Source organism: Electrona antarctica (assembly GCF_951216825.1).
Source record: "Electrona antarctica genome assembly, chromosome: 13".
NCBI lineage: Eukaryota > Metazoa > Chordata > Actinopteri > Myctophiformes > Myctophidae > Electrona > Electrona antarctica.
In genome coordinates this window covers 29,387,304-29,399,330 of record NC_136794.1, presented here as the reverse complement: position 1 = coordinate 29,399,330, position 12,027 = coordinate 29,387,304, and the positions used below count along the sequence as shown (strand labels likewise).

The window sequence follows — 12,027 nt, the reverse complement described above, 5'->3', positions numbered from 1 at the left end:
AATCAGTTTAACCACTTTATCCATTTATACGTTGGCTTATTAAAAATAATAGCAGATATACAAGCTCACAGTGCATCACTTTGTGCAAGCTTGTATCTGCATATAAATTGCATCATTTACCATATAATAATAATAATGAAAACGTTTGTAAAAGTTTGAATAATTTAGAATTTTGTTTAAAATACATTTTCTCTTCTGGGGTGTCCCTCCATGCCCTATAACCTTTTCAGAAGGGGGTGGTCTGTGACCAAACACAAATCAATTTGGGGATCCTTGACACAAAAAAACTAAGTTTGAGAACCAACTGAATTACATCACTGGATCTTTTGGGACTGAGGTTGGAGGATGCATGATGTTTTTTTCCTCCGGGGGATGACCATGACACTGGGGTCTGATGGGGGCAGAGGAGGAGGCAGTTTATGCCGGTGATGTAAGACCGGCCCCGCTGAGCACAGTCAAACTGACAGCTGCATTACTCATTTATGACATTCTTGTGGTTCTCAAATGTATCCAGTGATCAAAATTGACATGCTTGCACTCGGATGAAATGGAAAGATGCTCCTGGAGGACAAGCAAACAACCGTTCTCATATTTACCTTTGAGAAACACAAGGAGGGGGGCATATGGATCCATCATGACCAGTTTTCGTGGCCCTTGTGTCAGGTGACACAGATAATGGAAGCCACATCCTCCTCCGGAGCTATATGCCCCAGCGTGCAGTATAGTAGTCTTTCTTCTACAAAGACACAACAAGAGGTATTTTCTCTGCTTTGGTCCCCTGCCGGCGATCGGCTGATGTGTCCTTTCTTTTTTTTTTTTTTTTTTGGTCTTCCAGCGAGCCTGCCATTGATGTCGTACAGTACATTAACATGCCCTTTAAGGGCCGAATGATTGACAGAGCCACAGCTATTCACAACAGCACTCTGAAACTGCAGGGGATTATAGGGCTCTCCATATATTTCAGCTGAATCGTATAATTTAAGGCCAAAGTGAAGTTGCTTTTCTTCCTGCCAGGAGAGGAAGTATGATTTCTTTCTTTCAAGCTTGCCTATGGTTATAAACAGCGGGGGCTTTCATTACCAGGGCAGACTCTGATATGACACTCTTCACCAGGGTTCTGTGGGTGGAATATTGCTCTACTTTCAGTAGATTCTGCCGAGCATCTATCATTTATAACTTTGAATCTGTCATGGGGCGTGGGGAGTGCAGAGGGGGGCCACGACACACACAGTACGTTGTTTTATTTACTTAAACTTTCATGCAACACTATTAGCTCAGTGAGCAGATATTTCAGAGCAGATTATACCGGCTGAAGGCACTCAGCTTTGCATCAAAGTGGCTTCCTTCCACACCATCCACCACCATGCACCCAGCACCAAACACTCGAGATAACAGCATGCTTTTGTTCATCGCAGGTATGTGTGTGTGTGTGTGACTGTGTGTGTGTGTGTGTGTGTGTGTGTGTGTGTGACTGTGTGTGCGTGTGCATGTGCGTGCGTGCGTGCGTGCGTGCGTGCGTGCGTGCGTGCGTGCGTGCGTGCGTGCGTGCGTGCGTGCGTGGGGAGGGGTGGGAAGGGAAGGGGGGGTTGGTTGTTGCGGTGATCACTCACATTTGCTGGGCTAATTAATGTAACGCCGTGGCTCTGAAGGAACTCCTACTGCTCTATATGTATATACTGTATATATTCATAAAGGCCTGATGAATTTATCAAAAGATAAATGAGGCAGAACATCGCAGCATGATGGTACTTGCGTGTTATTCACTCCCCCACCCTCAGTCCCCCTCCTCCCTATAGCCATACTGAACACTCACTCCTCCACAAAGATAAAACGCATGCAGTCAGACTAGATGTATGTGTAGGGTCCAATTACCTGGAGGCTTTCTGCTCCCATAAACATCTTGCATGGCAGTGAGAGAGGAACTGCCATGTGTGAGTATTGTCAAAGCTTGAAATTACTGTCATGAATGGGGGAAAAGGGGGAAAGGGGATTATCATTACATACATGTAATGTAAATGTATGGTCATTTCAGTTACAGTATGGCTTATTTGTCTGTCATTGTGTCTCAGCAATGACATTTTATATATATATATATATATATATATATATATATATATATAGGCGATCTACATGCTGACAATGCGTCACAACACAATGTCTTGTGAGCTTGTAGATCATCTATTTCTGCTATTTTTGTATGCCACCACATTTTGTTTATTTAAAAAATATATATATATATTCAAATGTATCGCTTCTCGATTATCCAGTTATACATTGGTTAAATATCGGTTTCAATATAGTTTCAGTTGTCCAGCCCATACTGTACATGTACTAGATATAGGTGTTATATAGACACTTTTGCATTGGACAAAGAGTCTTTCTGGTGAGACTAGTTGTTGTTATCCAAGAAGGGCACCGGTCATGATGAAGGGACAGCCACAACCACAAATAAATCACAGCCAGCAGCACCAATAGTCATGCTGATTGCGATCGATTTTCTCTCTTTCTTGTTCCGGTCTCATTCAAGCAGATCACAACACGGTCCCAAAAGACTTCAATTACTGCAGCATTAATTGAATGAGTCACAGGTTCATCGCTCTCATGTTTGTTTGTTTTCTTAGTTTAGTTTTTTTTGCTTCCTTTTCTTTCTTGAGTGCAGACAACAGATGTTTCAGTCACCCTCTCCTCTCTTGTCTTTGACTTCTGGGAAGTGTGTTCCGCATCCTCTCCATAGCGATGAGGGGGGGAAACCACAAGGGGTCCCAAGGTGTTGATTGCATTAGAGTTATTTGATTGGACAAGCTGTGGCTGGCAAACCCCACTCGCTTAAGCGATGTGCTAATATAGTTTTGGGTGCCGAAACCCAGATGGCCCCCTAACATTTATCACTGACTTTGACAAAGGAAGAGATAAACTTCGAAATCACAGTTTCAGATCTCCCACGGTGCAACTATTCTGGGGTTAAAGACATATCTAATGCAGCCTCACCAGGCTCCCTGAATGATGGCTCTGTGATGGCTCCATCACTGATGTGAGAAATCTTCCCACTACCAAACGCCTTGCCACTGTATGAATGATACACGGATATTACAAGTGACACCACAGAGATATTTATTCACGTTCACTGTCATCTTTTGTTGTTTCTTTGTTCTGTTCTTTTGGCTGCTTGCAGTGCCGGTGATGTATTCAGTTCCCCAGGTGTTATGGATAGTGACGCTGCTAAATGCTTACAATGTAGCGAAACGTGATATCAGACTTCTGATGTTTGGAATACTACGGTAGGGAAGATGGAATGTTAATTACCTAATTGTTCTGTCAGAGGCTTCTATAATGCTGAACACACTTGTAATCACAAACAACAACACAGAGCTAGAGAAGGGAGAAAAAAACACGATGGTTGGATACATGATATAAGGCTATTTAGAGCAATAATTTCTACTTGGTCTCTTGGGATAGGAAAAATCTATTTTGATGAATGTGGCGCCAGTGGAGGCCTCCCCATTTCCAATTGCATTGCTCACACACTAATGCTGTACCCATTCCGGATCTATTGAGTGCAATGAATATGCTTCAAATAGCAGTATAGTCCGTAAGTTTCATCCTCTATTTATTTCTGGTGTTACTGGCAACGGGTTTTAACGGATTACACAAACACCCACTTTCTATTGACTGTGCCAATAAGACAAGACCAATATGCAGCAAGAGCTTGCATGTGTGTGATGAAAAACAGCAAGATAAATGTATTTTGAGTTTTCACACATTTGGTGCACAAAAATAGACAAATTGTGGAGGGAACATCCACCTCCACCAGACCTGTAATTGCGTAACGTGGCAATGTAATGCCATTTTCAAAGATCAATGTTTGTTCTCTCAAACATACCTTTGTTTGATTCAAGCAAATAGGCACACAGTGAAAATCCTTACAGGTACATTTCGTTCCATTCGTACGCTTCGGTTGAATTAACACTGGAGGATGTTTTTACTGTATATTAGCAGCCTGGTTGTACAGTAAATGACCAAAATGATTTACCATTCAACATTAGATCTGGTCCTAGAGGACATTTAGTCCTCTTGCCAACACATCTATCACTCTTCTCTGTGCAGTCGTAGCCGCTCATTCAACCTGTTGCAACAATCCCAGACCAGTCATTATCTCCTGATAGAATGGAGGCCACCCACTAAAGATCTGTAGCCAGTACTGCAGCCAGTAGTGGCATTGACGCTGTAGGTATTTAAATGTGAGCGGCTCGCGTGACATTTTCCACGGACGGCCGAGGGGACGGCCGAGGGGACGGCCAAGGGGACGGCCATATCCAAGGCACCATCGGCCATATCCAAGGCACCATCTGGGGCTGCTGGAATGCTGGAGCTTAATCTGTGATTTGCTGCCAATGGGATTCTTTCTCTTTCTCTCTCTGTCCTCACAGTCTCATATTTAGAGGAGGCTAATCAGCTTCTAACCTCATGAGTTCTCTGTGGACAACACTGGCTTAATGACAGGTTCACCGCCGGGCTATCTCAGTGCTGTGAGACAAATCATACAGTAAGCTGGTAACAAAGAACATTTGAATACAAATTAGTACTACAATCAAACCAAAATTTCGTTTCACCACCAAAAAAGCACGACTGAAGGTGGAAACATTATTTTCTCGGCACTCGGCAGACGAATTGCCCGGAATGGGCTGCCAGTTGGTGCGAACAAACAGCATTCATTACACAACAGGGACTGTGCATCGATTTCCCCGGTGATGACTCTGGACTGTAGGTCGTTTGGTCATTTGCTTCGATAAATCACAGTTTTATACCTGTAAGGGCATTTGTATTCTTTCAAAACTCCTGCCTGTATAACCCTGTCAGCCAAAGAGCACTGAGTTGGCCCTGACAGCCAGAAAATAACCCCTCAACCATTCATGTAAATTATTCCTACAGTAGTGTGTGAAGTGTCTGGTCATGACTGGAATTTAGATTTTCAACCAAATTATATCCATACCAAAAAGCTGCTGCTGTCGTGCAGAAACCTCATATCTCCATATTTCTTTTCATAAATTAATGCCTTACTTCATCATACAATAATGTCACGCAAAGGTCAATCTGCAACCTCCACAATTGTTGTGGGCTTGTAGATCGTTTATTTTCACTAGGCCTATTGTTTTACCACGGTTTCCATCCGACAGAGACAATATATTTAATGTAAGGGGGCGAAGCATGCTTTTGGTGCAACGGAAGATTTTCAGCATGGACTGTAGCGTATAAATCTGGCCTCTATCAGTTGTATGCCGGACGCTGAGTCTCTGGGCTGTGTTTATCCAGTCCCCTCTATCGGAGGTCTTGTTGGAAATGAAGTGCTACAGTAGCCAGGCAGTGTTTCTCAATCACTTGTATTGACCTGAACTTCCTCGAATTCAGCCTGCGTCTGGGACTAATTGTCAACCGATACCATAGCGCGACTTGAGGTACCGCCACACTGTCAGAGCAGCTGGCCCAGCCCTATAGTCTATTAATCCATGCTAGGTATCGTATGAGGGCCATGTCAATACCACCTGGAGGTCTGGAGCCATCCTGTTACTGCACAGTATCATTGCACACCCTATGATATTGTTGACACTAGAGCCCGACCGATGCCAGTTGTTTAGGAGTCCCAGAGACCACAGATTACCGACGTTTTGACCCATATTTTGTCAAAAGACTGTGGTCTAATCTATTTGAAAAACGTACATTTGATCAAAGTTAAATATGTCCTGTAACTGAAATGTATTTTATTTAACCACTTCATTCAGAATGTTTCTAAATGAGCCAATCTACAATCTCACAATGTGTTGCAATGCTTAATGTTTTTAAATTATCACCTATAATCACATTCCCAAATAGGGGTGGGAAATAGAATGTGGCCAAAAAATCGGGGTACTGACGTCATGAAACAAATAATGATGGATTGATTGGCCAGACCAATATGTCAGGCTCTATAACATAACAGATGTGTGCTACGTTGTACATTTTTAAACCAGGCAACTGACAATTGGATTGTATGACACTAGAATTTTGCGGGCGGCTGAACTCTACTTTGCGTTGCGGCAGCAATGTGAAGAAGGAAATTGTGGGATTTGACGGCCTCCACTTCATGTTTCAGCAGCTGTGTTTTTAAACCCATTATTGTGCCTTTCACATGTAGTAACGGATAGGGTAAATAGTTTGTGTACTGTAGTGAGGCTCGTAATAGGAGCGTCCCCCCGCCTCATAGTCTCCGACTGTCGGACACAACGGAGAGAAAAAGGAAGGGTTGGATAAAGTGTTTGTTCAGTGAAGACGTGCTGGTCTTCGGGGTGCGCACGAAGATCCGACACACTAAAGGTCCGAAGCGCGCCTTTATCCAAGGCTCTTTACATAGATTATGCATTACATTCACCCATTCACACACACATTCATACACCGATGGCGGCGGAAACCATGCAAGTCACCAACCGGCACATCAGGAGCAATTAGGGGTTCAGTGTCTTGCTCAAGGACACTTCGACACAAACTCTGGGGGAACCCGTGTTCAAACTGGCAACCTTGCAGTTGTCATCCAGCCACTCTACCCCTGAGCCACCGCCGCCCTTAGACGGACAACCAAACTATCCCACATTGTGACTGAACACATCATGTGACATTCCGTTTGGGACTTGCGCGCTGTACTCTTTCGTTTGCGCTCTGTGTGATTCCACACCGTTAACACCGAGGGTGTTAACGCTTCCGAAAGGGTTAACACCACTTCTTGGTTGTAATATACTGATTAATAAGTGTTAAATAGCTCTATATACAGTATTCTGATAGTATAATCATTGTTATAGAGTGTTTGTTCAGTAACAGGGGTCTCCATGTCTCTCTGGCTCTTTAGTAAACAGAAACTTTATTTTCAGGTTGGAATACCAATTTGATCAAATCAGGAGAGAGATTGGATTGGGGCGGCAGTGGCTCACTAGTAGGTAGAGTTGGCTCTCCCGTTAGTGACAAAGTGTAGTTGAGCAAGACACTGAACCCCGAATTGCTCCCTTGGTGCCTTGCATGGTTTCCTCCGCTGTCTGTGTGAATGTGTGCGTGGATGGGTAGATGCACTTTGGATGAAGGCGCTATATAAATGCACCATTTACCATTTAACTCACCACAGAAAAAAAGCTAAATTAGAAGTGATGAAACAAATAAATGAGCATTTCTTTTTAAATGTAACTGGAGCTGATAAACAATGTGAGGTTTCTCTCCTCATTGGATGAAATTTGCAACCCAGTGCACTTGAAAATCTATCTTCTGTTTACTAACGAGCTGGAAATACTGAGAGACCCCTGCTGTTACTGAACAAAATATACCAATGATTGCTATTAACTTTTTTAGTAATAACTATAATATTTTTTGTTTTAACCATATATATATATATATATATATATATATATATATATATATATATATATATATAATTGGGGGCCCGTTTGATGGGTTCGTTCAGGAATGAATGAAGAGACTGAATAGGTGTTTCTTTCCCCCACAGCAGCTGCTCTGCATTTTTTCCATCTCCAATTTTGGAGCACTCTCAGAGAGTCAATATTAGAGAGGAGAACCAAGCATTTATCCTTATATCTAGTGAGCCTTGTTTATTTGATTTAGGCTTCATAAACAGCTCTGGATCTCAAACACTCAGCTGCATCTTCAGGTGCGCTGGGGCCCCTGTAACAAGAACAAAAAATATCTGTCCCGCGACGTGCACAAAAGGCAGTTTGTAGGGATAATTGAGCTTGATTTCTTTGTGGAATGGCATTTGTTTTGTGCATTCGGATTAGGGTATAAGCTTGCTAATGAGTGGAGAAGCTGCCAATCGTGAAATACCATGGTCATGTAACTCAAATAAGGAACGTATGGATAGCATTCATAATTCAAAACAGCCCTTGTTAAGGTGCACTAACTGTTCCCAAAGGTTGTTTTCACAATGATATTGTCTTATCGTTGAATTACTTCAAAGTGAAGTGAAGCCGCATGGAAGTCCTTGATAGGACATTTATATATACCGCATCTCCCTCAACTGAGTTCCAGACACCCAATGCCTTTAATTTGAAGTCCTCTAGTATAATGCATGCATGCGTCGCTTTGACATGACGATGTTCTTCACGGAGCGCATTATTAATTGATGTACTTATGGGCCAAAGTGGAGATTGAGTGCTCACACTCCAAATCTAAATGTGTTTGCAGTCATCCATCTTGTCAAGCATCAGTGCACGTTGGCGCTCCTTGGGGACGGGGCGAAGGGGAGTGGTGGCATCTATTATTTTTATCCCAAACACAATCACTGATAACCTCTGGTGGTGTGATGCCAGCCTGGGATGCGTCAACAGGACTCATCCGTTGCATTTTCACACTGCAGAACTATAATGTGTTAAAAACATGAGAAACATCATCTTAGGACAGTGAATTCGCTGATATCTTGTTTCCACACCTGTCTTTCCGCTTTCCTTACATAACAACATGTGTTTTTTAAGGGAATGCAAATGACAGCCTTAATGCTTGTTTCGTGTGTCTGCATGCCTCCATGCACATACTGCATAATACTGTACATACATGTGTCCTCATGAGTGCTTGAGCTTGACGGGCACACGCATTACTATAATATCGGAGCTGCACACTTTGCATAGAGAGTGCACAGTGGCACCATTGCATTCATAGCTTCAGAGGATTTTCAATTATCCCACAGGCCAGGGGAGGCAACGTGCAGAGAGCAGCGCAGCTTTAGCAGGCAAATCATTCTCCATCCGTAAGTCTTCCTGATTGACAGGCGGGCATTTGGCTCGCCACCGAGCAGGAGGATGAAGGCTGTAAACAACAACACTGTTTATAAGATGCACAATTTTGCACACAAGGAGAAATTGTCTTTGCATTCACAAGGCACTGAAGGCAGTAGAGTTATAGCCTACATGTCACACCCTGGGAACATGTATTGCGTCATAAAAATGTTATAGGTTTGTTTTTCCAACCTTCTTTCCTGGCCATCAAAGTCTCGTTTGACACATGTATTGGTGTAAAATCTCAAAGGGAATGAAAATAGATATTGGCCAGACAAGGCTTTTGGGGTGTTTTACAAGGGTGAAGGACTATGACCTGACATTTATGAGATGGCTATAGCTGCAGCCCCCTTTGGGAGCTGGCTGTACCAATCAAAGGCGTAGAGTCTCATCCAAGAAAGTGTAAGATCTTAAGTGAGCCCACTGTTTGTGCAAGATATGAGAGATGCACGGATAAAAGCAGAAATGGAAGTTAAGGAACGAGTGAAGAAGTCGTTGGGGGAATACTAAAAAAAAACTCTGGTTGGATTGCATGGCGATACGACAGATGTGTTATGCTTGTTTAATAGCAATAGCTAAAAGTTATGCGGTACAGTACATAATAATTCACTGATAAGTAAGCATGCCAGTGTCTGCCTTTTTTCTCCCAGTGATGAACATCTGTGACTGCGCTGCCGCTTAGCCATAATTTGGACCTTGAAAAAAACAGCTTGATCCATTTTAGTCACACTTCAAATCGGCATTAGAAAAAAAGCTCCTGGCAAACGATCTGAGAGTAGTCGAATCGGGTCAGCCTGAAATTCGGAGGGAGGCCCTTAAAGACCCGTGCACAGTACAGTAAACAAGCTTACACTGTCATCTTCCAGCCTCGTCTGCTGTTTAGTAGATGAACGGCCTCTTCACTGCAGATGTGCCCAGAATAACTCGGACTTTGGGAGTGGATTCCGTCCAAGTCAAAAATGCCCTCTTGCACTGAGAGGAATGGAGTTGCACACTGATGGACAGGGTAGCGGGATAATTGTAATCAAGCCGGTGCCAGGTTTCATTATGTACCCGAGAAGCACATGCTTCAGAGAGGCTCCTCTGTTCACCGCAGCTCAGCCAGCTGGGGAGAGTTGTTGTGCACACTGGTGGAAGTCAGGCGAGGATGCACTCAAACACTCAAACTCAATGCTCAGTGTTTCGCATGGTGGTGGACAGTAATGAAGTACATGTTTTACTTGACTACTGCACATTTATTTGAGTTTTTGTTTTGCATTGGATGCTTGCATATGATTTTATCTGCATATTTCATTCTTCTTTCAATCTTTGAAATGGATTTTCAAATTTTTAAAAACAAGCGGGCCATGTCAACTAGTACAAGTACATCTTCAAGTACACATTTGAGAGAGCAGCTTTCACTTTAGTTGTAGTTGAGTAACATTTGACCAGGAGGAGTATCTATACTTGACTCAATTTACTGCAGGGTTGAGTGCCTGCTCTTTAATGTACCTCCTAATGTAAAGGCAGGCAGGGCTGAATCAGTGCAAGATGAGACTGGCAGGTTTACATCACTGGCCTGGTAATCTCCTCCTGCATGCTGGAACTACTCTAATCTCACACGCCTGGATTATAAAAAACACACACTTGCACATATGCACGTACAGATGTGCATGCGCACACCCACGCACGCACGCACGCATGCACGCACGCACGCACGCACGCATGCACGCATGCATGCACACAGACATGCACACAGACACATATAGTTGCTGTCTGTAGAAACCTTGTAATCTCCATATTTCAACTCGTAAAGTTTTTCTTTGCCCTACTTTATCATATACTAACTACAGTGTAACAAAAAAGTAAAAATATTTTTTGCTATATTGGAAAGGCAATGAACCTGAACGGGAAAGTGTGTTTGTGTTTCTTTTTTACATAATTATTGAACCAATGAAAAGTAGAGCTTGTGAGTGACTAAATAACATTGGAACCATTTGAACTGCATGTTTTTTGTCAATTTCCTGTCAAGTAACAGTTTTGGATATACAAGGTTTCCGCCCGACAGCGACGATATAAATACACACGTGTGCACACAGGCACACACACGCACAAGCGCACACGCACACGCACACGCACACACACACACGCACACACACACACACACACACACACACACACACACACACACACACACACACACACACACACACACACACACACACACACACACACACACACACACACACACACACACAGAGTCACAGAAGGAACTGCAGGTCCTTCTGTCCTCCTTTTAAGGGTCACTGCCTGAGTTAATGGACTGTTGCAGAGATTTGTGATGTGGATAAGTGAGGGAGCACCACCAGCTATTTTCACAATACCTGCTTTAAAACTCTGTGGCGCGGTTCAGTGCAGCACTTTTAGGCAAAGATGTATTTTCAGGCAATGCATTCCACGGACTTGAAGGGTGCATTTTTCTATCATTTGTTTTCTCCGGCCCAACGAGTGCATGTTTGACACCCGGTGCAACCCCATCCATCAGCGTCTATAGGAGGAATGTATTTCACATCAGTCTCTGGGTTGGCATGACACGCGGGGGGCACTCACACGTACAGATCGCATTAACAACTGTAATGAGTTAGCATAATAATCTGTCTGTCTGCCTGCCTGTCTGTTGGTTATATATTAATTTTCTATAACTACACCACTTTTGGCCCAGCAGCCTGCTTTGTGTATGTTGTTTAAATGTGCTTTTATAAAAAGCAAAATCAATGTTTGATGGAGTCCCTTGTGCTCTTGCATCCTTCTGCACTCTGAATACTCACATTTAGATGTTTTTTTTTTATACAGATAACTGCAACGGTCCTCTTGTACCTGCGCTGCCCCAAACCTCCTTCCAGAGCTCCTCTCAATCCTCTGTCCGCAATGCTCCTTACTACGCCAAACTCAACAGGAGAGATGGTAAGTACTGTAGTATACTTACTTACTTACCGAGTTACCGGTACTTAGTTCTCTTGCACTTCAGGGCGCGTATAGAGCCAACCATAGCCACCAGGTCTCTCCATCTGGGTTCTGTTGTGGGCAAGGCGTTGAGCTTGTGCCAGAGTCACGTTACATGCTTTAAGGTCCTGAGCTATTATATCCAGCCAACGTGTGTGGGGGGCGCCTCTATGTCGTCTCCAACCGGCTTGCTGATTGAAGGCCAGGATGGTGAGTGTTGGATGTTGCTCAGGCAGGTGGATGT

At 43.4% G+C, this 12,027-nt stretch overlaps 1 protein-coding gene across 1 annotated transcript in view; it reads left to right on the top strand.

Moving 5' to 3' along the window:
• Positions 1 to 12,027, top strand: part of LOC306934928 (contactin-associated protein-like 5) — a gene marked incomplete at both ends in the record, with an annotated part of 100,951 nt that overhangs the window by 2,221 nt on the left and 86,703 nt on the right. Inside the window, one exon of the mRNA XM_079517751.1 lies at positions 11,634 to 11,744. Within this exon, the coding sequence (XP_079373877.1) occupies positions 11,634 to 11,744 (111 nt within the window). The remainder of the gene's footprint in view (positions 1 to 11,633; positions 11,745 to 12,027) is intronic.